This window comes from Stegostoma tigrinum, chromosome 14, assembly GCF_030684315.1.
Source record: "Stegostoma tigrinum isolate sSteTig4 chromosome 14, sSteTig4.hap1, whole genome shotgun sequence".
NCBI classification, from domain to species: domain Eukaryota; kingdom Metazoa; phylum Chordata; class Chondrichthyes; order Orectolobiformes; family Stegostomatidae; genus Stegostoma; species Stegostoma tigrinum.
In genome coordinates, this window is record NC_081367.1 from 54,431,313 (window position 1) to 54,458,384 (window position 27,072).

Sequence of the window (27,072 nt, forward strand, 5' to 3'; positions counted from 1 at the left end):
CGTGGACTTCTATCCTATTAAGTAGCCTTATGAGCAGTATTTAATTGAACACCTGGATGTCTAAATACATTACACCAACTGGTTCCTTTATTTATCCCGCATGTTGCCTCCTCAAAGTACTTTAATAAATTTGTCAGGTTTGATTTCCCCTTCCAGAAGCTATGCTGACTCTGCTTGATTATGCAATGCATTTCTGAATGTTCTTTATCTCATGACTCATTGGGTCAGTGTGCTGGACATCATGCCGTACCATTCCTGGAGTTATAACAAAAGCTAAAGATTTTCAAAACATTCTCCGATTTACCTGCCTGCTATAACAATTGTGAATCATTAACACCTAACTCCACTAATATCAACTATAATCCCCTTATAAATAGCCCTTTATACAAAAAGAGACTGACAGATATAGATGGGGAGAGAATTATAGGTGAAATGGATGGAGGGAACACTGGAAAGCAATTCAGTCATCATTGTTTACAGGACCAATGGTGACGGCTGTTTTGCTGGTTGGAATGCTGCTTCTCGGTGTTCCTTTTTTTCAATCCTTCCACTGGTGTGATTGGGGCACAGGGTGGTAGTTTCATTGACGAAACATCTTTAACTAAAAATCACACCTTACAATGACTGCTGATTGAAAGATAAACTGGTGTTTTTCGGCTTATGTGGCTTTAACAACAGAGAACATAGAGTGTCCCTGCACTGGTGATCTGAAATATTTCTCTGTGTTGTGTTCACAGCCCCACTCCGTTAAGCTACATGAGAGCCAATCATGTAATTGTTTACTTGTAAGAGACTTTGTTATTAGTAACTGGTCACGAGCCCACAAACCAAAGTTCCATTTGTTCATGATACTTCAGCCTCAGTGCATTTGAAACCTCTGCTGTAATCATAACTGTACAAACAGTGTTCACAAGGCATTTCAGATTGTTTGCTTTCAAACCATCCTGCAATCTTTAATTTTTAAATGGTTATTTCCTACTTTCAGTATGAAATACCACGCAAAAATAAAGAGACAAAGTCTTTATATCGTGTAATATTTTCTAACATTTTCCCAATGACTGATGTTAGGCTAACTGACTACTCTTTATTGTCTCTACCTTTAAATAAAAATGTTATTTTGGCAGTTTTTCAATCAACCAGGACTTTGCTGAATTAAGTTTCTTGGAGTTGGAATTGATTTCCTTGTTTACATCTGAGAGGGTTGAAGTGAAATTGTCTAGAGACTAATGAGTATTTTTTAATTACTACATCCCCTGAATGGTCAGTGCTCAGTTTCACAATGTTAACTCTTGCTCGGTTTCTTTAGCACAGAAGTCTTGTTCCTAAGTATCCGGAGACTGAGGAATTGTAAGTAAAACCCCTCAGTTTCCAACCTCCAAAGACAGTCATATTTGGAACATTTTCGGTGGTAGTTGGTGATATGACTCCCTGCTGTGGTTAATGTCCCAAAATGAATCTGGGGCAGCACGGTGGCTCAGTGCTTAGCACTCCTGCCTCACAGCACCAAGGATCTGGGTTTGATTCCAGCCTTAGGTGACTGGCTGTGTGGAGTTTGCACATTCTCCTCATGTCTGTGTGCGTTTCCTCCCAAAGCCCAGAAATGTGCAAATTAGGTGGATTGGTTATGCTAAATTGCCCATAGTACCTGCGGTGGGAAATGTAGGGCGTGGGCCTGGGTGGGATGCTCTTTGGATGGTCGGTGGGGATTCGATGAGCCAAATGGCCCACTTCCACGCTGAAGGGATTCGATGCCTATGCCTATATGGGCCATCAATCTGTTTCACTGTTTTTCTAGCTATAATGCGTACTATGGGGTGAGTTCAGTCATGAGGCCAGGTTAACCCAGGCACGTGTTGAGTCGAGTCACAAGTGAGCCGTGGTCAGACTTCTGCCTGTTTCTGTCGTCTTGGTGTTAATGCAGTGGTTTTGGTTGAGCGGTGTAGCATGCTGACTTAGATTCAACCCAGCAGATGGTTAAAGACAGCATTGTTGGTCTGTTGATGATTAGAGAATGCCCCTTTGAGTAAATTACAAAATCACAGAATTGTTAGTGTTCAGCGGGGTCATTCAGCTCATCATGTCATGTAGTCGCTCTGCAAATAAGCATTTCACTTAGTGACATTCTCCTGACTTCTCCCCAGAACCATGCCCATTTTTTCTTTACAGGTGATAACCCAACACTGTCTTGAAGCTACAGTTGAGCCTGTCTATACCATACTCGGGCGCAGTACATTCCAGATGTCAGTCACTAACTATGTGAAAAAGTTTTTCCTCATGTGACCATTGCTCCTTTTGCTAATTACTTTGAAGCTATGCCCTCCTATTCTCAATCCTTCCATCAATAGGAACAGCTTCTCCCTCTATTCTGTCCAGACCCTGCGTGATTTTAAACAGTGCAATCAGATTTTCCTCCCGTCATCTCTTCTCCAAGAACAGTCTCAAATTTTTCAATCTATCCGAGTAAATGACCCCTGGAAAGCATTTTTTTAAAACTCTTTTGCACCATTGCTCCATGCCTTCACATCATTGTTACAGTATTGTGCCCAGAATTGTTCTAACTGCTCCAGCTGACGCTGAACTAGCAACTATTATAAGTTCAGAAAAAGCCTCGCTGCTCTGGTACTCCATACACCTGTTAGTAAAGCCCAGAATAATGTTTGTCTTATTAACTGCTTTTTTGATCTGACCTGTGACTTTTAATGAATTATGCAAATGTACACCCAGGTCTCTGTGCTTCTGCATCCCTGTTGAGTTGTACCCTTTATTCTATACAGCCTAGCAAGCAACAATTTGATTGGAGATAGTCAGATGGATTTGTCAAGGGCAGGTCGTGTCTCACAAACCTCAATGAGTTTTTTGAGAAGGTGACCAAGCATGTGGATGAGGGTAGGGCAGTTGACGTGGTGTACATGAACTTCAGTAAAGCCTTTGATAAGATTCCACATGGTAGGCTATTGGAGAAAATACAGAGGCACGGGATTGAGGGAGATTTAGCAGTTTGGATTAGAAACTGGCTTTCTTTAAGAAGGCAACGAGTGCTGGTTGATGGAAAATATTCATCCTGGAGTCCGGTCACTAGTGGTGTGCCTCAAAGATCTGTTTTGGGACCACTACTGTTTGTCATTTTTACAAATGACTTGGACGCAGGCATAGGTGGATGGGCTAGTAAGTTTGCAGATGACACTAAAGTTGGTGGAGTGGTGGACAGTGTGGAAGAATGTTGCAGGTTGTAGGGAGACTTGGATAAACTGCAGAATTGGGCCGAAAGGTGGCAAATGGAGTTTAATACGGGTAAATGTGAGGTGATTCACTTTGGGAGGAATAATAGGAAGGCAGAATACCGGGTCAATAGAAAGATTCTTGGTAGTGTGGAAATGCAGAGGGATCTTGGTATCCATGTGCATAGATCCCTGCAAGTTGCCACCCAGGTTGATAGTGCTGTTAAGAAGGCTTATGGTGTGTTAGGTTTTATTGGTAGAGGGATTGAGTTCCGGAGCCGTGATGTCATGATGCAATTGTACAAAACGCTAGTGCGGCCTCACTTGGAATATTGCGTGCAGTTCTGGTTGCCCCATTACAGGAAGGATGTGGAGGCATTGGGAAAGGTGCAGAGGAGATTTACCAGGATGTTGCCTGGTCTGGAGCGCAGGCCCTATGAAGAAAAACTGAGGGACTTGGGTCTGTTCTCATTGGAGAAAAGGAGGTTAAGAGGGGATTTATTAGAGACATACAAGATGATCAGAGGATTAGATAGGGTGTACAGTGAGTGTCTTTTTCTGATGTTGATGACTTCAGCTTGCACAAGGGGGCATAGCTACAAATTGAGGGGTGATAGATTTAAGACAGATGTCAGAGGCAGGCTCTTTACTCAGAGAGTGGTAAGGGCATGGAACGCCCTGCCTGCCAATGTAATGAACTCAGCCACATTCTGGGCATTTAAATAGTCCTTGGATAAGCATATGGATAATGATGGGATAATGTAGGGGGAGGGGCTTAGATTAGTTCACAGGTCAGTGCAACATCGAGGGCCAAAGGGCCTGTTCTGCGCTGTATTGTTCTATGTTCTATGTCTCTCCATACTGTTCCTCCTCAAAAGTTGCATCTGATGTTTCTCTGCATTGGACATCATTTGCCATCTATCCTAGCAACTTCCCTATGTTCTTTTGAAGATCTCAAACAGACAGAGTTAACATGGTTTTGTGGAAAAGAACTTGTGTTTAACTATAATCTAATGTAGTTATTTGCGGAGATAACATGTGTTTTGGATACCAATGAATGTAGTGTACTTATATTTTTGGAAGGAATTTGATAAAGCACCATATAAGAAGATTACTGTGGAAAATGAAAACTGATGATGGAGGCAGTACTGAAGTTGGTTGGCAGGGAGCAGAGAGTAAACATAAATAATCTGTGTTTTCAGGTGTAATGAGTAATGTGCCACAGGGACCTGCGCTAGGACCTCAAATGGAGGTAATTTATTTAAGATAAAGGGATGGAAGATATGGTTTCTAAATTTGCTGATGCTGACCATCGTCACAGACTTCATTAGCAAATGCATGGAACACTGCTTGCAAAGGAAGTCAATCTGGGTGTTCCCCAACCAGATAACTTGGATGAACTGGGAAATCCACTACATACTGACGACTAGGTGTGCAGCATTCAAGTTGGCTGACCCGGGACTATGTTGGAAATCCAGATATGACCTTCAAGAAGCCATCGGGGATGCCAAGAGGCAGTACTGGACCAAGTTAGAGGCTAAGGAAGTTCAGCATATCCACAATGATACTTAATAATTTTTATAGATGTACCACAGAAAGCATCCTGTCTGGATACGTCACAGCTTGGTATGGCAACTGCTCTGCCCAAGAACACAAGAAATTGTAGAGGTTTCTGAACACAGCTCAGTCCATCATGAAGCCAGCCTTCCATCCATTGACTCTGTCCATACTTCCCACTGCCTTAGGAAAATAGCCAACATAACACAAGAGCCCTCCCCCCCCCCCCCCCCCCCGGTTACACTCTCTTCCACTTTCTTCCATCTGACGGGAGATACAAAAGTTTGAAAACGCATACCAACAGATTCAAGAACAGCTTCTTCCCCGCTGATATCAGGCCTATGAACAGACCTGTTATATATTAGAATTGATCTTTCTCCGTACCTTCTCTGTAGCTGTAGCATGATATTCTGAATTCTGTTCCATTACACCGATGTACTTATGGAAGTATGATTTATCTGGTTAGCACGCAATACAATATTTTTCACTGTGTCTCAGTGTACATGACAGTAATAAATCAAACAAAAATCAATGGATAGATATGTTGGCAATTACTTTTTAAGCAAAGAGGTATGAAATGATTCGTTTTGTTAGGAAAAACAGGAAAAGACGGTATAAACAAAGGCTACAGTTCTAAATAGGACAGGCACTTGGGTGGAAATTTACACAGATCACTAAGGTGGCAGGACAGATTAATAAGGCATATGAATCATAGAACATATAGAACATAGAACATTACAGCATAGTACAGGCCCTTCGGCCCTCGATGTTGTGCCGACCTGTCATACCGATCTCAAGCCCATCTAACCTACACTATTCCATGTACGTCCATATGCTTATATGAATCCTCAGCTTTATATAAAGAGGTAGAGAATACAGGCACAAAACTGTATTAACACTGGTTCAGCCTCAACTTGAGCATTATTATTCTGAGCTTCATATGAAGAAGGATTTAAACCATCAACAAGAGAGCAGAAAACATTCAAGAATAGTTTAATGGATGAGGAATTCCAGTGATGAGGATAAAGTGGAGAATTTGAGACTATTCCCTTGGAGAAGAGAAGGCTAAGAGGTGTTTTGATCAAGGTGCTCAAAATCATGAGGAATCTGGACAGACTCGATAGGGAGGAATAGTTCCCATTGGTGGAAGGATAAAGAATGAGAGAACACCGACAGTGTAATTGACAAAAAAAAATCAACAACAAAATGAGGGAAATCTTTTTTTCACACATTAAGTCGCTAGGCTCTGGAATGTGTTGCCTGAGAGGATATCAGGACAGATTGTTGGTGATATTTGCTCCTAGGAACCTGAAACGCTTGAGCATATCCACCTTGGCACCATTGATAGAGACGGGGCACATCCACTCTGCTTCCTGAAGTCGATGACCGGCTCCTTCATTTTGCTGACTTGGAGAGAGAGATTGTTGTCTTTACACCATCTGTTAAGTGCTCTGTCTCCTTTCTCTACACTGTCTCATCGTTGTTTGAGATCCAATCCACTACAGTGATGTCATCAGCAAATTTGTAAATGGGGTTAGAGCTGAATTTGGCCACACAGTTGACAAGGTTAAAAAAAGCTTCTAGGATGTTGATATAAAGACAGTAATAAAAGAGACAGAGAACTCAATTGCTAAATATTAAAGTAACTAAAAGGGATTGAAAGAATAAATCTGGCAGATTGCCTTTTGACAGGGATCTGGCAGTGAGCTCAAGCTCAAGGTTAGAGCTGGAAAGTTATTCATTCAAAAGAACTGGGTTCTGGTTGAGCCATAGTGTTCCTGGAATTGTTTTAAAGAAAAGAAGGGCTTGCATTTATATTGCACCTTGGATGTTCACTGGACAACTGAGAGTGTTTTACAGTCAATCATGTACTTTTAAAGTGCAGTTACTGTCTCAGTAGACAAAATGTGCATAGCAAAATCCCCAAACACCAATGTGATAATGATAAGTAATTCTTTTTCATAATATTGGTTGAAGGATACATATTGCCTGTACCACAGGACAACTCCCCTACTTTTCTTTGGAATTGTGTTCTGGGTTCTTTTACGTTCACATAAACAGACAGCTAAAGACTCAGTGTAAGATATCATGTGAAAAACTGTGCAAGTGACAATACATGAGAATGTTACCATAGAGTTCTGTGCTCAGTCCTGAAGTAGATTTCACTATGAAAATTTGTGATTCAGGGCTGGCAGAATTTCTATCTAAGATGCAATGACACCCTTAAGAGGCTCTGATGTGATGTGTTGATGGGTTTAAGATGCTGGTACAGGTTGAATGGACTGAATGGGCTAGCGCATTCATATTAAGAAGTGATGTAGCTGTAACATGTTTAGTGTTCGGTGAGCTTCTGATTGAGATTCAAGATTTCCTCACTGTGGGTAATCTCTTATATAAGTCTGCTTTGTTTTATAGATTGGTAAATAATGTCCAACCCAACATGGCTCTCCCCGCGGCAGTCTGATGACCCTGGGCATGTACCAGCTCGAATGGAAACCATGGCATCAATTGCCACACCAAGTATCTCTGTATCTACTCAACAAAGTCCAAAGAAATTCGCACCTGTGGTGGCTCCCAAACCCAAGTTTAATCCCTATAAACAGAATGGACAGCCCATGGGACAAGTGGCAACTGAAAGTAAGTTGAATAGAATTCAATTCTGCTGTAAAAGTGCACATATGGTGTACAAACCTGATGTTGCTGCAAGGTAGGTGTAGTATGCTTCTTCATTCTTTGCTGTGAAAATCACTGGCTACACCAGAATTTATTGCCTATCCCTAGTGGCTCTTGGGAAGATGATGGTGAGCTGCCTACTTGAACCACTGCAATCCATTTTTTATAGGTAGAGTCACATTGTTATTAGGAATGTAGTTCCAGGATTTGACCCAGTGACACTCAAGGAACGGTAACATATTTCCAAATCTGTTTGTTGAGAGACTTGGAGGTGAACTTACAGGTGGTGGTAGTGCTCCCTTGTATCTACTGCCCTTGTCCATAGAGACGGTAGTGGCCATTGATAGTCACTGCTAAGGAGCCTCGGTGAATTTCTTCAGTGCATCTTGTAGATGGTACATACTGCTGCCTCAGAACATTAGTGTCGGAAGGAGTGCATTTATGAGTTGCTGAGCACAGGATAATTAACTCTTTTAATGGTTTCTGTTTTGGAAATCACAGTGAGCTCTGATGGCTATATATTTGGTTTTCACTTCAGCTTATCTGCACTGTGTAATCCTTGCTTCGCTGTGAGGTTGTATTAGACCACCAACTCAGTTCATGCAATCAATGGCTGCATAAGCAAATAACTGGGAAGCCTGTGAAACGATATTTGAAAGATTGTGGTTTTGGTGTCTGCTTTCTGAGTCCTTTCAGGTTTCACTGATTCAGCCATCAGAGCACCCTGTCTTGTCTGTTCAAGGTGCATCAATTTTCCATTACACACACCCAACTGTAGTTATATGTAACTCATACTTTGTCTTTTCCCCTCTCTAGGTATCAATTTAACAGTGAATCTCTCTTTTACTTCGTATCCATATTTTGTATGTGCCTCACCACCTGTCTGTTCTTCCTGCCATTTTGATGTGTGTAACTTCATGTTTCCTAGCCATCTGAAGCAGCAATTTGCTCAGTACCATTCCCCTGACTTTTTCTTGTTATTTTATACGTTCCTCCCCTTAAGGCTAGAGTTAATTTACCTCATGAAAGCCTGGATTAAACCTGTCTTTTTTTTAATTCATTCCAGCATGCGGGTGCTAATGGTTAGACCAGCATTTATTACCCATTTCTAATTATCAGAGGGCAGTTAATGAGCAGGTGTAATGCTCTGGATCTGCAGTCACATGTAGGCCAGGCCAGGCCAGGCCAGGTAAGAATGGCAGACTTCCTTCCCTGAAGCAAGTTAATGAACCAGTTAGATTTTTGCAACAGTCAGTCATGGCAGAATTGGAGCCCATGTCCTCTGATCTTTAGTCTGGGGTTCTGGATTGCTAGTCTGGTGACACTACCTCTATGCCACCGCCTCCATTACCACAGTCTGTTCAGATACCAACCACTTGCAACGTGTGAACTGTTTTTCCTTATGCCTTCATGGCTCACTCTATAAATTACCTTAAATTGGTTCCCTGTCTAGTTATTGTTGCTTCCAACAATATGACGGATTTGTTCCTTTTTATGTCATCCCAGATCCCTCTAGATTCTGAATAAATCTAGCAAATCCCATCTTAACGTTGACTTCTCCAAGAACAGCCCCAGCTTCCCCAAACATGCATCACTAAGATTAATAGAGCCCTGCAGTGGAAGAATTTCTTGATATAGTTAGACATCAGTTCCCTCCCTCTCTTGTAATTCTTCTTTCTTAGATGATTGGATAATTTCTCTGTCCATAATCTCTCTTCCACTTTCCTTCTGAATTTCTCTATTTCTTTTTGCCTCTTTATTTTACCCCTCCCGTCCCCGTCTTTGTATCTTTCTCTTCTCTATCTCATCATGATTGTCTATTTGCTCCTCCGCATCTCAATGGCGATGTCTTGTATTCTTTCCCATTTTCAGTGCCGCATATTTTTAAAATTTTGCTCCATTTGTCTCTTTCTTCTTTCCTTTCTCTCTCTTGTTTCTACTAAACTGGGAAGAGTTTGCTGAGAATGGTGCCCCTCTGCTCCACAAGCCAACGCAAAATGTGTAAATACTGTTGAAAAGACCAATTTCTGACTACCAGCTCTTCAGGACAAAAGCAATTCACACCAGGTTTTGTAATTCATAGAAAACAATCATTTGCTTTAATAAATGGCAGAAAAAAGAAAGGTTTGCTGATCAACTGTACTTCTCAAACAGTTACATTGTCTTGTACAGTTAAAAATATTCACCACTTGGTTTTTACAAGTTGCAAAGATCTCCTGGTATATCAGCTCTATAGCAGTGTCTGACTTTTATTTCATTTTATACTAACATAAGATTTGTAGTCCCTTATACACTTGCCACTGCCTCCCTCTCCTTCTGTTCTGACACATTGGCAGGTGATTCCAAAGATAATTACATTTAAAATTCTCTTCCTTATTTTCAAATCCGTCCACAACCTCATTCCGCCCTGCCACTGTAATCCAGCCCTACACTCGTCCAAGGTCTCTAAACTTCTTCATTTCTGGTTCCTGAAGCTAACCCAGTTTTACTTGCTCCACCTTACCCACTAATATCACCTTAGGATCCCTCTCTGATTTTTTTAATTACCAACCCTCTCACCATCCCTTGCTCTCTGGCTGCCATCTTTTCCCTTTCCCCACTGGTCCCATTGTCAAAGTGTCTGTTCTTTTATTTTCTAAGGGTTGGTCACCCTGCCTTTGAGCACATTTCCTGTTACCTGTGCTAACAGCCCCCTCAAGTAGTTTGGTGCCAAATTTTGATGGATAATTTTCCTGAGAAGCATCTTTGAATTTTTCAACATATTTTACTGCTCTTTTTTATTGTTTCTCTCTCTTCCCCTTCCCCAACCCACCCCCCCCCCACACTCTGTTGTCGGTTGTCCTTCCTCTAATGCCATGTTTTCCTCAGCTTTCTTTCCTCTTTCTCTTCAACATTTTTTAAGAGATTGCCGTATCTAATTGACCTTAACTTATTTGTTTATTGCTTTTTGACTGGAGTCAAATGTAGGTCAGACCAGGTAAGAATGGCAGATTTCCAACCCTAAAGGCTATTATTGATTAGATGGGTTTCAGTCAAAATGTAGATCTGTAGTCATTATTACTGAGACTTATGCTCTAGATTTACTGAACTAATAGCCTCATAGAACAGTGTTGTTGATAAAGACATACTAGTTAGCTTTTTGTCTTGTGCCCGTCAGGACAGAAGCACAAATGGCAAATTTCAAAGGGAGCAAGAACTTACACTGCATGAAAAAGTTGTTGACAGGTTGGTAAATTGGCTTTGGTGTTGCCATGGAGAATGTACAAGGGATCCAAATTCCTCCACAATTTTGTTTCATTAATCAAAAGGCATGATTAGGTGTTTTTATGTCCAACCTACAGATAGTTGCTCACTGTATAGGAATACATGTACTTTTAGCAAATGTAAATGAACCATACTGTAGAACTGATAGTTAAATTTTCATGTGTTGGCATGACTCTTGGCACATTTGGGATTGTTCAGCAGTTACTGACTGATTGTGGAATCACATCTTTAACATTAGACCTTATGTCCCAGGTTTGGCAAGTAAGGGATGGTTGTGTATGCTCAGTACTCTTCCTAATGCATACAGTTTAAGGAATGTTAGATACTAGCTGCCTGTTGTTCATTTATGTCAAAAGCACATCATCTTTTTCATGCATTAGAATTGTTGCTGCCTTTGAAATTTGGTGTTCATTTGTCTTGATGATTGCAAGACAAAAACATTCAATAACATGCCTCTTTAATTAACTGAATTTAAATTTCCTTTGGTGGGACTAGAAATTGTTTCCCTGGATTACCAGTCCACTATCATTACAGTATGTTTCCCACACTTTCTCCTAGACATTGGAACAGAGAAGATTCTAAATGATCTTGACTTGACTCCCCTATTGGTCACTGTTATGATTGTTGGAGTCAAATAATGATGAATACCACCTCACAAAGTGTGATCTAATTATAGTGTGACTCCAGGCCACAAAAGTGCATTGTCTATTTAAATGTGAACAGTGCGGCTAATACTTTAAATCAGCGCAGGGAGACTGGCTGTCCAATTCTGCAATTAATCACAATTTATTCCGTATATTTGAACTCAGACATACAATGGGGCACTTTTTGAAGGCTTTGAGCATTTGGTTGAATAATACTTGCATTTCCCCAGTGGTATGACGACACTAATGACGAGCAAGTGTGACGGACATTTTGCTCACAACAAGATCTCAGCAGCAGCAATGTAAACGTGACCAGTTGGTCTGCTTTCAAGAGATAACAAGGTGTAGAGCTGGATGAACACAACAGGTCAAGCAGCATCAGAGCAGCAGGAAGGCTGACGTTTCGGGCCTAGACTCTTCTTCAGAAAGGGAAACCCTTCTTTTTCTGAAGAAGGGTCTAGGCCCGAAACATCAGCTTTCCTGCGCCTCTGATGCTGCTTGACCTGTTGTGTTCATCCAGCTCTACACCTTGTTATCTCAGATTCTTCAGCATCTGCAGTTCCTACTATAATCTGCTTTCAACCCTGTTCTCCCCTGAACCAACATCGACCCCGGAATAAGGGAGAACTCTCCAGTTCTTCTGCACAGTTATGCCTGTGGGATCTTTTACATCCAACTGAGAGGGCAGGCGAGGTCACTGTTTAATTCCACATCTGAAAGACATTTAATAAACTGAATGCGCTGTTCTCTTAAACTAAAAGTGTTTTCCTGAAACCTTGCCAAGATATCCTCAGTCTGTTAGCGTTAATGCTCACTTCAGGATGTCAGTACAAGGTGAAAGGAGTTCACGTACTGTTTATATAAAAGTGTGCAGCTGTCAGGTAGTGCAGTATTGTGTGCTGCGTGCACATTTCACAGCCATTCTCTTGCTTCATCAATATGAGGGCTGATTACATGTGTGTGTGTTGACTCCCAGGTAGGATGCTGGGTGCAAAACTATCCCTTAATTACTGTAATCAGGTCACTAGATGGAGAAGTAATTTACAGTTACTTTAACAACTGCATGCAGATGATATAAAATAAATAAAATGGTTTGTGCATCCAGGGAAGTGAAGCTGTGGAGAGACTTACAGTTGGGGCTGGGAATTCATTGTGCCCTCAGAAAATACAGAGGATAGAGATGTTCATTTTAAATTGATCTCATCACTTCTTTGTTAAAAAGGAATTTCACCTCTTGAGGCATTAACACTGCTAACTGGTAATCATGATGTCAGCACAGACTGTTTATCCCTTTTATTCCACTGATCTGAAGTCAGTGAAACTTAATGCTTTCAGTTAAAGATCTGGAGATTCCAGCTTGCTAATGCCTTGCTGGTGATAGATGTCCCCTTTTCTAGAGGAATCCCCTCAAGGACAACATGTCGACACATGGAAGATACTTATTACAAAAAATGAATGAAGTTCCAAGAACAATTGCAAACAACTCACCTCATCTTTCCTGCAAATCTTCAAAATGAAACCTTTTTACTTATATAAAATCTGCGTCACCCCAAAATAGACCAGAAATATATCAAATAAGTTCAAAGAAAACATCCATCACAATAGTTTGGGTAAAACATGGCATATGTTTTATACATAGCAAATATCTATGAATAGCAATGAGGAATATGTTACACACAGCACCATCAGAGGGTCAGTACTGTTGGAGTGCTGCACTGTCAGAGGGCTAAAATCGAGGGAGTTCTGCTCTGTCAGAGGGTCAGTACTAAGGGAATGCCTCACTGTCATTGGGTCAGTTCAGATGAAGTGCCTCACTGTTAGAGGGTCAGTACTAGACAAGTGTTGGACTGTTGGAGAGTCATTACGTGGGGAGTGCTACATTGTCACGTGTCACCACTGAGGGAGTATTGTATTGGAGAATCAGAAGAGAAGGAGTGCTGCACAGGCAACAGTGATATTGGGGTGACATATTAAACTAAGCCTGTTTTGAGCAATGTAAAATTTCCCATGGTACTCCTTGAAAGAGTGCAGAGCAATGATTACTAGTATTTTGGCTGATATTAATCCCTCAACCAATATGATTAAAACAGATAATTTGGATAATGCCACATTACTCTGTGGGATTTAACCGTCTGTGCATGGCTGCCATGTTTACTATTTTAGAATTATGCTAACACTTTGAAGAATTTAAGTGCATTAGCATATCCTGAAGTGTGACATGAATGCAAGTCCTTCTTTTCTCCTTGGCTTCCTTCAATTCAGTTACAGCTTCTTCATTTTATTTTAACACACTGCGATTAGGCTTCCAAGCATGTGCTGTTCATTCAGTGATGTCAGGAACTCCATACCCAGCTGTATCCTGTTACAGGACTGTGAGCTATACTCATCTAGAGCTCTCAGAGATGAAATCACAGATAATCAAAGGCCCCTCATGAGGGCTTGCGGGTCAATTTATTAGTTGGCTTGGATGGATGGCCAGATGATTGATGTGATAATCAGAGATGTAGGTCCTGTTGCAGCAGCTCTGCTTAAATGGGCGTGATCTGCTCAGCTGGCTTTAGAAGAGCTGAGGGAAGCTTACTCTTGAACTGTATGGCTTGGCAGGTTTAACTTATTCTGTTCTTTGACGGCAGTGTGGTTTCTGATGTTTAAAGTGCCACATTGAGTGACGCTTCCTGGATGTTCTCTCCAAAAACTAAAAATAACAAGAGGTCATTGGTAATGACTCAATTCAGGATATAAAAGCCATATACAAGCTCTCTTCCTGAAAATCCTGTACACCAACGGTTGCAAGAGGTTTCCGGCCACTTGCTGAGTTTCGACAGCTCTTTGAACGGCAGAAGGTGTGGCTAAGTTCAAGAGACACAACCTTCAGTAAATATGAATCTTTGAAATGACATGTAATGTAAAAAAGACCCAGTTCCCTTCTCCCAAAGGCTGGGCCACAAATTGTACAAGGTCCTGAAGTTTAAATCTGTTTGAGTTGTTTTATTACACAATAATGTTCAATGGTCATGAGAACAATGGATCATGAGAAAACAATTTTTAACAAATGAAGAAGTCTGTTACAGGAGCCTGGAGGGTCCAGTGGCTTAGACTTGCTCCCTGATGTAGTTATACATTATTTTTATTCACTCACAGGATGTGGACATAGCTAGCTGAGCTGACACTTGCTGCCTATTCCTCGTTGCCCTTGAGAAAGTGGTGAGCTGCATTCTTGAACCATAGTCCAGATATATGAGAAACAACTCAAAAACAATCAGCGGGTTAGATAGGGTGGATAGGGAGAGCCTTTTTCCAAGGATGGTGACAGCGAGCATGAGGGGGCATAGCTTTAAATTGAGGGGTGAAAGATATAGGACAGATGTCAGAGGTGGTTTCTTTACTCAGAGAGTAGTAAGGGAATGGAACGCTTTGCCTGCAACGGTAGTAGATTCGCCAACTTTAAGTACATTTAAGTCGTCATTGGACAAGCATATGGACGTACATGGAATAGTGTAGGTTAGATGGGCTTCCGATTGGTATGACAGGTCGGCACAACATCGAGGGCCGAAGGGCCTGTACTGTGCTGTAATGTTCTAAACTCTGAACACAACAACAAGAGGAAGACAGTCAGTCTCTTGAACCTGATTCACTGATCTGCCACTTGTAAGCCTGACTACAACCAAAATCTGATCATTTCATTTTTAAATGTTCAGTCAATCAGACGGATTCAGACCAAGTGCTTTTTAAATTCCATGGATCTCCATAACAACTAACCATGTTTCAACTTCCTCACTACTGGAATATTGGGTCTGTCAACTAAAATGTACTGCAGACATTCAAGAAGGCAGCTCATCACCACTTCCTCAAAGGCAATAGGGATAGTCAATAAATATTGACCTAGCCAGTGACAAATAAATGACCCCTGAGACAATTCCCATTGGCCCACATTCTCCCCACGGTCTTGCATCAATTCCCAAACTATTTCCACTGGTCTGCACTCTACCTATAGCCTTGTATCAAACCCAAGCTAATCACACTGCCCACTGTCTCCCCAGAGTGTAGTAGCAATCCCAAACTAATTTGTGTATTGAAGACAGAAATAGATAGGTTTTTCATTAGTAAGTTGATCAAGGATTATGGGGAGAGGACAGGAGAATGAGATTGAAACACATATCAGTCATGATTGGATTGTGGAGTAGACTTGATGGGCTGAATATCCTAATTCTGTTCCTGTATCATTTTGTCTAATCACAGTGCCCCACTCTCTCCCCTCAGCTGTGTATTAATCCCCGATTAATCCCGTGGCCACCCTTTGAAATTCTGTTCCTGCATCTCTCTCTAATTCAGGTTTTGTGGAGTTTTTCTTTAAAAGATGACCTGTTCTCCGAGGCACCCTTTTTCTCTGAGGCAATAAATGCATGTTTGAAGAAACATCTCTTTCGACATACTTCTCCATTTCCTTCTTTCGCTGACTTTGTGACAGTTCAGGTCCAAGGCTCCCTTAGCTTCACTCTATTAAAGCATTTATTTGTTGTATGAATTTTTTAGATCTTCTCTGCTCCAAAGGGAATAGTCCCAGTAGTGCAATTCTTTTCACATAACTCTGGCTCCCCATTGCTGGCTTTATCTTGCTGAATGGACAATGTCTTCTCTGTGTCTTTAATTTGATAAAGGGAAGTTGATGCTCATAGTATATTTAGATATTCAGAAGGCTTTTGATAAAGTTCCCTGCAGGAACCTGTTTGTAAAGCTTAAAGTACATGGGCCAGGAGGTAATGTATTGGCATGGACTAATAATTGGCTGACAGACAGAAATCGGAGAGTCGGATTAAATGGGTCATTTTTGTGTTGGCAGGATGACTAGTGGGGCACCACAGGGATCAGTACTTGAGCCCCAGCTGTTCATGATATAAATCAATGATTTTGAATTTGAAAGCAAATGTAATATTTCCAGGTTTATGGATGATAAATGTGAATATGTGTTGTGAAGAAGATGTAAAGCTACATCAGGAGGATATAGACAGGCTAAGTGAATGGGCAAGGACGTAACAAATGGAATATAATGTGCAAGAAAGTGAATTTACCCACATTGGTGGGAGAAACAAATGTGTTTATATGCTGAGGGCATCTGAGAATATATGACAACCAGTGGATTTATTCAATAGTGCATGTAGCAACACGCAGGGACCCTGAAGTCTCTCAAACAATAATTAAATGGATAATCAGAACATCTGTTTCAGTGACTTTGGTTGAGGAACTTTGGATGACAGCAGCTATCTCTTCTACGGCAGAAAACTGGAGTTCAGATTAACAGTTGACTGTGATCTCCTTGAACGCTAGAGCAAGTTCATTGAACAGAATGACACACTCATGCTTCTAATTATTATTGAAGTACAGAATCACAAGACGATAAAATATAGGAGCAGAAATTAGGCCATTCAGCCCATCAAGTCTTCTCTATCATTCATCATGATTGATAAATTTCTCAATCCCCATTCACCCACTTTCTCCCCGTAATCCTTCATCCCCTTGACAATCAAGAACCTCTCTATCTCCATCTTAAATATACTCAATGAGCTGGCTTTCACTGCCTTCTGAGACAGTCAGTTCCACGGATTCATCACTCTCTGCCTGAAGCTGTTTCTTCTCATCTCCCTTCTAAAAAGTCTTCCCTTTACTCTAAAGCTGTGCCCTCGGGTCCTAGTCTCTCTACCAATGAAAACATCTTCCCAACATCCACTCTGCCACTCTGTTCAGGCCATAAAATCTGTACAGTTTGCAAGCAGGCTATTCAGCCCATTGAGTCCACACTGATCCTTTGAAGTGCAGTCCAACCAGACCCACCTCATGTTGTAATCCTGCATTTCCCATGGCTAATCCACCTAGCCTGCATGCTGTGGGCAATTTAGCATGGCTAATCCACCTAACCTGCGCGCCTTTGCACTGTGGGAGAAGTCTGAAGCACCCAGAGGAAACCCACACAGACATGAGGAGAATGTGCAAACTCCCAAGGTCACCTGAGGCTGGAATCAAATCCGAGTCCTTTGCACTGTGAGGCGGCACTGCTAGTTTGTGAGCCACCATGCTATCCATGACCTTCCTCAAGTTTCACAAGCACCTGCTTGCAAAGACTGACTTGAGACACAATCCTGTAAAAATAAATGGGCTGATTAATCAGGTGGTTCTCATAACAAATTTTTTTGAACTGGTTCGATCATTTGTCCCACTGAGACTGTGCTGTCCCTTTGAAACAGCTGTCCACTCGATTCATTCCCTGTTGTATCCAACACTGTTTGCTTCATACTCCTGTGGTTTAATCCTTGGATTTTAGTCATTGATTGTCAGGGTGCAGTGCAGATTGAATCTCTCAGCTATTGAGGAAGTGAGATTGGGATATACCCGGCCATCACTGTCCTGGGTTCCAAATGTTTTGAACGTTTTCTGTGAGGATGGTTCCACCCTCATGCTCAGGTGAATTGTGTGAATTGTGAGGCTTTTTTCGTGCATGTTTCTGACTCCATTGACTGCGCCTCATGAGCAGCCCTAGGCAACTTGGGTGTGTATCTTCAGTTAAGCAAATTGAATTTGATCTAAGAGTTTTGTGTCATGTGGCAGCTTTTGCCTGCATTTTTCAAAGCAGTAGGTCAGAGATAGAATTGTGAAAAGTGTGGCTTAGGGAGGAAACAGTGACTGAATATCAATTAGACTGACATACAACAACAGCATTGAAGGCATGCCTGCACTAAATTGTCTGCAGACCACCACTACCTTCTCAAGGATAACTAGGGACGAGCAATGACTGCTGGTCCGGTCACTGAAGGCTGTATTCCATGAATGAATAAAAAAACCCTTTGACTTATGTAGTGCCTTTAATTTTATAAATTATCCCTAGTGACTATCAAACAAAATTCAGCACCAAGACACACAAGAAACCACTGGGCATTAGGACTGGTGGCTGAAAGACTTGTTTGAAGATCTAGGTTTCAGGAGCATCGTAAAGGGAGAGAGAGAGAGAGAGAGAGAGAGAGACAGAGAAGCAGGTTGGTTTAGGAAAGGAATTCCAGACCTTTGCATCCAGGGAGCCGAAGGCACAGTTAACGATGGTGGAATCAAGTGAATGGGGAGTGACAAAGGATTTACATTCAGGGCACAGAGAGCTCTCTAGTGAGGCCTGAATAATATTTTGCACAGAGCAGTACACTTTTACATTCACATCTCAATGAGCAAGCCTCTGTATCCCATTCTCCCATTAGATAATCTGCTCTCAGTGTGCCCTTACTTTTGCTTGAGAATCTTGCTGTTTACAGTGAATTCCGTTCCCTCGGCTTTTCTGTGATGTTCATCTTGTGCAGCTTGATTGAGGGTCCAGAAGAAGAAGCTCTAGAGAAATAATTACATTGGTAAGATTTACAACAGACAGCTGGAGGAAACACTCCACTCAGTGAGTAATAAGCTTGTGAGATTCACTCGCTGGATTTGTCACTCGGAGCAGAAACACTGTCAACTATGAATGATTAAGTTTGGTGGGTTTGGGCTAGGGGAGAGATATGGAGATGAAGAAGAACATTTGTAGGAATCTAACTGTGAGCAGAACGAAAGTTTTTGGGGAGGGAAGTTACCAGTATAGATTTTAAAGGCCAAATGGCCCATGTTTGATGTGTTACAGCTAACGGTAACATCCACAACATCTAAACTTGTGCTGACTGGGTTTGATAATCGGTGAAGTATGTTTGGGATCTGATCTAGGGGAGAATTATTGTCCTTTGTCCCGTTCTCAAGTCTCAGGTATTGCCTAGTGTGATGTTGACAGGATGTGTTGGGGAAATATTCGAAATGAGATATTTTTTGGTTCTGAGGAGAATAAAATACAAACAATGTACCAAGAAATTGGAAAGGAATTAAGTGTTTATATTACATTTAACTTACTTAAATTGTCTGTTGATTTTACTGATCCTCATAAGGTTTTTCCCTTTGAAAGTGGGAGGTTTGTTTGCTGATTTGTATGGGCTGATCCATTACAGAAGTAGCTGGGGAACTAATTGTTTATGATATAACACGGTGTGAAGCTGGATGAACACAGCAGGCCAAGCAGCATCAGAGGAGCAGGAAAGCTGAGTTTCAGGCCTAGTCCCTTCTGAAGAAATGTTAGCCTTGCTGCTCCTCTGATGCTGCTTGGCCTGCATCCAGCTCTGCACCGTGTTATCTCAGATTCTCCAGCATCTGCAGTTCCTACTATATCTAACTGTTTATGATATCGTTTAACAAGTATTGTTTTCTGGCATAGAGTTCTGAAAATTAGGTGACCAGGGCATGTGAGACAGTGAATCCTGTCTAACCGGTGAAGGCACCGACTACGTTTTTTTGGGTCTCTGTCATTGGGGAATGGCTGGTCATGCACACTCTCTCTCTGTCTCTCTCTTCAACCTGCAAACATGCACATGCTCTCTCTCTCTCTCTCTCTCTCCAACCTGCGCACACACAGACACTCTCTCTCTCTGAGCGGGCGCACACAATTCCACACATTGAACACACACACTTTCACACACGCAGACAGGTTCGCACACACACTGGCAGAAGTAGAAAATTAAGCTCTTTCTTGTTTCCTTCAGTAGCATTGAATAAAGTTTTTACAATCACAAGAGGTTGGACAATGTTGTTCAATTTGTGTTAGTATCAGTAATGAGTGGTGACAAATTTAAAGTACTTGGTAAAAGGAACAAAAATGGTATGAGGCAAACCTTTCACACAGCAAGTGGTTAGGTTTTGGAATTTGCTGAGGCGAAGGCAGTTTCACTAAATCCTGTCAAAGGGAACTGAGTCTTTATCTGAAAAGGAGGAATGTGTAGGGTTAAGAGAAGAAGCCAGGGATTGGCACTAGGTGAGATGTTCACTCGGAAGCCTGGTGCAGGCATTATGCATCTGGTACAGCCTGAGTGGCCTTCTCCACACTGTAACAGTTCTGTCATACCATTAATTTCAGTTGCAAGTAAATAAATGCAAATTCATTCTTAAGGAAGGATTATAATATGGTTGTCATATGATGTATATTGTGCAATAATATTGCCATAGTGCAGGAACACACAAGGTGAAGTTGCGGATTAATATTTGAAAAATTTGCTGTGTGGGTGAAATGGGAACTTGTGGAAACTGACAGAAGATGTTAATATACCTTGTAGAGGCTGCATGCAAAATAGAACTGGGTGTGCTTGGTGTTGTTCAGCCCATGATAGATTTAGGCAAGTGCCTGTTATTCTGACTGAGTTTGCTTTGCATGTTGACACAGTTCGCCTTTAAAGTGGGATTGTATCGAGAAAACAGACTCTGCTGCAGTTATATGGAATGCAGCATTCATCTTCTGCTGTCACTGACATGCTCTGGCTGTTTGCCCAGCTACATCTTCATCTTATAATTCTGGTCATTCTTTGCAAATCGCTCAATGTCCCCTCTCCTTCCTTGTCCCTTGAAGCCATGGTAAATACAGGGTGAGATGATAGGAAAGGCAGCTGGGTCTGAGTGGGATGCTCTTTGGATGATTGGTGTGAACTCAATCGTCTAAATGTCTTTCCACACAGTAGGCGTTCTATTAGTTGCTTTTATGAATGCCCAACATGGACACAACAGGCCAAAATGCTTTTAACTGTTCCATACTGTCCTGTACTTCTCTAATCTGTGAGCAAATTGAGCATCCTGTTTAAGCTGTACTATTTCCTAGTGTTAAGCAGTTACATAGTTATTCACTCTACCCAGAAATCCCAGCAAGGACGGAACTCAATATTGCTGATTCTTAAACATTAGAATTGAAGCAATTTTTCCGATTTCCGTCCCCCAAAACAATTCCATCCCTCCATCTTCCATCCATCCACATAGCCACTCTATATCATCAATTGCCCTCCTAAACTCATCCCTCCTCAGTTCTTATTGCCCCATTGACTCTTATCCCAACTCTACCATTGGTTCTCCCCAGTCCCAGAATTGAAGGAGCGTTATGGATGGATTGATTATTGATATTGCATATTTTCTCTCTTCAAAATAAGACTGAGATGTGACCCAAAAGAAAGCTTATAATTATGAAAATTTCAGGTGAAAATGAATCTGTGTAACCTCTGTGCTCTTAGCAGAACGTCAGCAAATGGATGATACTTATGAATAAACAGACAAGGAAAGAAACAAGGAAATGCAGGAGGAAAAGTTTTACTAAAAATGAATAGGTATGAGAAAGAGATTACATTATTCTAGCTGGGGAATGTGAAATCTTTATGCATTTCAAGCAGGAACATGACTGGATCTTGCTACTAAATGAAATTTATTTTGCAATTCACCAAAACACTACTGTGGATCGGAGGACTGGATGGACTGAGGGGAACCATGGATAGGAGGACTGGATGGACTGAGGGGAACCATGGGTAGGAGGACTCGATGGACTGAGGGGAACCATGGATAGGAGGACTGGATGGATGAGGGGAACCATGAATAGGAGGACTGGATGGACTGAGGGGAACCATGGATAGGGGGACTGGGTGGACTGAGGGGAACCATGAATAGGAGGACTGGATGGACTGAGGGAAACCATGAATAGGAGGACTGGATGGACTGAGGGAAACCATAGAGAGGAAAATTTGTTGGGGCGGAAGGGAATGATAGATAGGAGGACTTTATGCACTGATGAGAGCCTGGTTGGTATGAAATGTAAACGGACTGAAGGTCTTCTAAATAAAGCTGTTACCAGGTGAATATTTAAAGTTAGTGATGGGAATGTCAGGCCTGTCATCTACAGTGTCCATTTCCTTCTGGAATGTATATAGTTTTTAAAAAATCGAAAGTTATGCTCATGAGGAGGGAGCACAAAATTCACATCCACGTATTTGAAGGGAACCAGCAAATCCAGCAGGGAATCACAGCCCTCACTCTCATTAACCAGGGAACAAAGCTTTTAAGCCCACATGCTATTTATTTGTTGTTGGCTATCTAAGTTGATGTCCAGTCAAGGTCACAGGTTTCTGACTTTGGGTCATCATGTGACTGAACCAGCTGATTCTCAATACACAGATCTTTGGATCAAAAGGGCAGGATGTCCAAAAGGCAGTGGGATCCCAAATACAGGATTTACCTCCTTTTCTTTCCTTCTCTGCCTCATCATGAAAAGGTTTGGACTTGAAGGATAATGCAGCTGGATGGGTAAGTTCTTGCCATTTTGAATGATTGGTAACAAACTCCTGCCAGTGCTTAATGACAACGCTGCTCTGCTTCAAGCAGGCCCATAGAGTGTCTTTGGAGCATTTCCATGTTTTGCCCAGAACTACTGACCACTTGAGCATTAAGGAAACAGAACTAGGTGATGGAGACACAGTTTGGCCATCTCGACACATTGTGAAGTCTACCAAGGCTCTAGAAACTATGACAGTGAGTGATTAACAACTAAGAGCTCTGCAAATCAACAGATATCCCAGTATACAGAGCAGCTATCATCAGCAGATTCTTGAATTTCAGTGAGACCTGCACTATATATCAGCAAGATTTAAGAGAACAAGAGAGATTCCACTAGAATACCTCTGCTGCATTCTCCAAAATCAGTTAAAGAATGACCAAACGCTACTGCCCCCTCTTGAAACCAGCTCCTCAGACATTTAGCCTAATCTCATGTAAACACAACTGTGCTAGTTAACAGACTGCCATTGTAGTTGTGTTTAGTAAATCCTTCAGTTCTGCGCACGCTCAGTTTTTGTAATTATGATTGTGAGCAATTTGGAAGGGCGATGGAAGCAGATTAAATAATAACTTTTTAAAGGAATTAGCTACCAGTTTAAAAGGAAAGATTTTCAGGTATTTGAGGGCAAGGCTCTGGAACTAATTGCTTGGTACTGTTTGTTGCAAATCCCTAATTGCAGTTGAACTGATTGGCTTGCTAGGCCATTTCAGGGGGGAGTTAAGAGTTATCTATATTACTGAGTCACATGCAGGTCAGACAAGGTAAAGGTGGCAGAATCACTACCCCAAGGGGCATTAGTAAACCAGATGGCCTTTAATAACAATTGATGATCTTGGTCGGTGTCACTGTTTTATAAATTCTTTCTAGCTTCCTATAAATGAAGCTCCAGGACAGGCAGGGAAATTGGACAAAGGGCTTTGAGAGCTGTTGCTTCAGCTTATATATGCTAATGTACTGTGCAAGTACTAACTCGTGCTATTTCACCATTTCCTGTGATGCCATATATATTAGCATAAACTTTTTTCATACAGTTCTATTTTATATACTGGCAAATAAACTATGGTAACATCCGCTTCCCTTAAATAGCAACCCTTTGCAGTAATAACACTAAAATATAAATGAATAAGCAACCTTAATGGAATGCCAGAAATTTGACAACCAGAACAATATTTACATGAAATATTCAAATATAACAACACTTGGAACACTCCTCCTTGAGGCATTGACTAAGTGTGGAACTCTATTGGTTGGTGGCTGACACAACCAAACCTTGTGATAATGATATGTGATGTTCTCAAATTATCCACCCTCCACTTGAAAATTGTCTCTGTTATTGTCTGTTTACTGTTTGTTCTCTCTTTAATTTTGGAACATATGCAAGTGCATTTAGGCGATGCTGACTGGTTAACCTGTGCCCACTTAACAGAGAGTACCCCAGCATGAAAGCAGTTTCCATGCACCATTTAATGCTGTTATTTTATGTGTCTGTTATTATTTGAATACTTCTGATGCCAGGTGTCTGGATAGCGTGTAGTATGGTCATTCTGCCGCTGCATGCAAGTCAATTGTTTCTGTTGTAAACTGGTCTGTGATTCAAGATAACTTGGTGAGATAAGAGCTTGATAGTGTGGTTCTCACTAATTTACCAAACAGAATCAAAGCAGGTGATGGTCATATTGCCTGGTTTCTGAACACAAGATTTGACTGTTCTTCACCAGGTGTCCAGCAAACCAATTTGAAGAAGGATGTCGAAGTGGTGGTGTACTTTGCTTGATAGACTATTGCTCACATATATCCTGGCACAGTTTTTCCACCAATTATGGATCTTTATTAGCTATTAGAGCAGTTAGGTTCTGGAGTACATTTCCTGGAAGTGTGCTCAGCTGAAGTATTCAAGGGGGACCTAAGTAATTGTTTAGGTGGAAACAATATTCAGGGTTATGGTGAAGAGGCATGAGAACGACACTAAGTCATAATACTAATTCAGAGTCCCAGTATGCGGACAATAGACAGAGCATCCTCCTTCTGCACTGTAACAATTCTGTGATTCGGTATGCTGCTTGATGTGGAGCCTAAATGTGGATTAGTTTGGGATTGTTGCATCACTCCAGGGAGAGAGTGGGACAGCAGTATTCATTTGGTATTGATGCAGAACTATGGGGAGAGCGCGGAGCAGTGTAATTAAACATAGAAGCCAGGGCAGGAATCGATCATTCAATCCCTCATCCCCACTGTCACTCAAAATGATCATGGCTGATCCTCTATCTCAATTCTATATTCCCGCCTTCTCCCCATATGCTTAGTGCCTTTAAAATTGAAAACTTTATCTCATTCATGAATATATTCACTGACGTGGCCTCATCGGCCTTTTGTGGTAAAGAGTTTCACAGGTTTACTACCCTTCCAGTGAAAAAATGTTTCTTTATCTCAGTCCTAAATGGCCAACTTCAAATCCTGAGACTGTATCCCCTGGTTCTATATTCTCCAACCAGGAAAACATCCTCCCTGCATCAGTTCTGTTAGAATTCTATGGGCTGCAATCAGATTCTTTCTCATCCTTCTAAAATCTCACCAGTAGGGGCCCAGTCAAACCAACCTTTCCTCATAGGACAGTCTTGCCATCCCTGGAGAAGCTACATGGAGAAGTAACCCAGTCAGCCCCTGAAAAACAATGGGAAAGAGTGAGGCAATGAGATTAGTTTTGGGTGTGGGAAAGGCCAATGCAGAGATAGTGGGATAGTGGGACTGGTTTAAGTGTGAAACTTGGCTAGAGAGTGAGAGAGAGGCAGTGGAATTTGTTTGGATTTGATGCAGAGGTATGAGGTTTGTGGGGCAGAGGGATTATTTTGGGATTGACACAATGTTAAAGTGAGAGTGAATCAGTGGGATTAGATAAGGATCGAGACAAGGTTATAGGAAGAGAGTGGATTTATAAGATTTGTTTGGAATAGATCCAGGTCCTGGGATTTCAAAGCTAGACAGTGGGATTAGTTTGAATTAGAACATAGAACATGAAAAAGTACAGCACAGTACAGGCCCTTCGGCCCACGATGTTGTGCCGTGGAATAACCCTAATCCAAAAATAAAATAACCTAACCTACATTCCCCTCAATTCACTGCTGTCCATGTGCATGTCCAGCAGTCGCTTAAATGTCACTCATGACTCCGCTTCCACGACTACCACTGGTAAGCTATTCCATGCTCTCACAACTCTCTGAGTGAAGAACCTCCCTCTGACGTCTCCTCTATACCTTCCTCCTAACACCTTAAAACTATGACCCCTCGTGGCAGTCAATCCTGCCCTGGGGAAAAGTCTCTGGCTATCAACTCTATATTGATACAGGGCTGTGGAGAAAGATCAGTGCAGTTGAATTAGTTGGGATTGATACAGAGCAAAGGGGAGAACACGTGATAATGGGATTAATTTGGGATAGATACACAGTTACGAGGAGAGCACTAATTATTGGGATTTATTTCAGATTGATATAGGGCTACAGGGAGAGAACAAGGCAGTGGAATTAGTTTAGAATTGATACAGGGCTGTGGTTAGAGTGCAGGGCAGTGGGATTAGTTTGAAATTGTTACAGGGTTGTGGGGAGAGAGCAGGGTGGTGAGATAAGTTTGAATTTAATACAGGGCTATTGAATGAGTGTGGGGCAACAGGATTAGTTTGGGATTGATACAGGGTAATGGGAAGAATCTGTAGTAGAGGTCAAATTCGTTTGCAATTACTTCAGCAGTGTGCTGGCGTAGACCAGTTTGTGCCGTAATTTTCTCTGCTTCAAAGGTATGGTGCTGAGGTAGGTAATTTCAATACTGTAAATCCTGCTTTTTCACAAACATTCTTTCATAGTTTGTTGATGTATTCTATTTATAACCTCCATAAACGCCCAATTATTGCAGCAAAACTTACCACCCAGTTTGAGAGGCAGTTTGCATGGCTTATTAAGTCCATGACTCCATAACCTTGCTACCTGTTTATCCTGGGCTGTTTATACTTTAAATACTCTGTTGGACAGTGAACTTATACTTCCTATCTGTGTTGCTATTTTGATGTGCGGTTTAATGCTAAGCAATGGTAACAATATTGGCAAGAGCCATGACCACTTGAGGTGCAGTATTGGAAAAGGAAATTGAGTTTGGATAGCAGGTAATTTTGGACACTGAGGCTTGGCTTCAAGAACAGGCAGCTACTGAGTAAGTAGTTGAATAGATGGACCCAGATCTCCTTTAGTTTGTTACAGATGTCCAGTGTACAGGACTGGGAGGTGGCAAGAGGCGTCAGGAATCCAAGAGGGCTGGGAGCACGGACCCTTCCTGATGTGCGGATGAGGAGGCAAGGATATGTTACTGGATTGGATTCAACCGACAAACACCAAACAAACCAGAACTCGGTCAAATACTGGCAATAACGGGAACACTTGACATTTAAGGAGCACTGTTCACAAAGTGAAAACATCACAAGATGCATCACAGAAAGTGTATTTGACTTTAGATTGAAATGCTGCCACATGAGTTATTAGAA

General features: G+C 41.6%; 1 protein-coding gene across 6 annotated transcripts in view; it reads left to right on the forward strand.

The window, feature by feature from the left end:
- Positions 1 to 27,072, forward strand: part of lpp (LIM domain containing preferred translocation partner in lipoma) — a 371,701-nt gene that overhangs the window by 129,375 nt on the left and 215,254 nt on the right. For 4 of the 6 annotated variants that reach the window (XM_048542845.2, XM_048542847.2, XM_048542849.2 and 1 more), the window contains one exon: positions 7,191 to 7,412. The exons of 1 other annotated variant lie outside the window; for it this stretch is intronic. In XM_048542845.2, the coding sequence (XP_048398802.1) occupies positions 7,202 to 7,412 (211 nt within the window). In that variant the 5' untranslated portion in view covers positions 7,191 to 7,201. Of the gene's footprint in view, positions 1 to 7,190; positions 7,413 to 22,404; positions 22,517 to 27,072 lie in introns of those variants that run through there. One more of the 6 variants, XM_048542851.2, reaches the window with a different exon arrangement.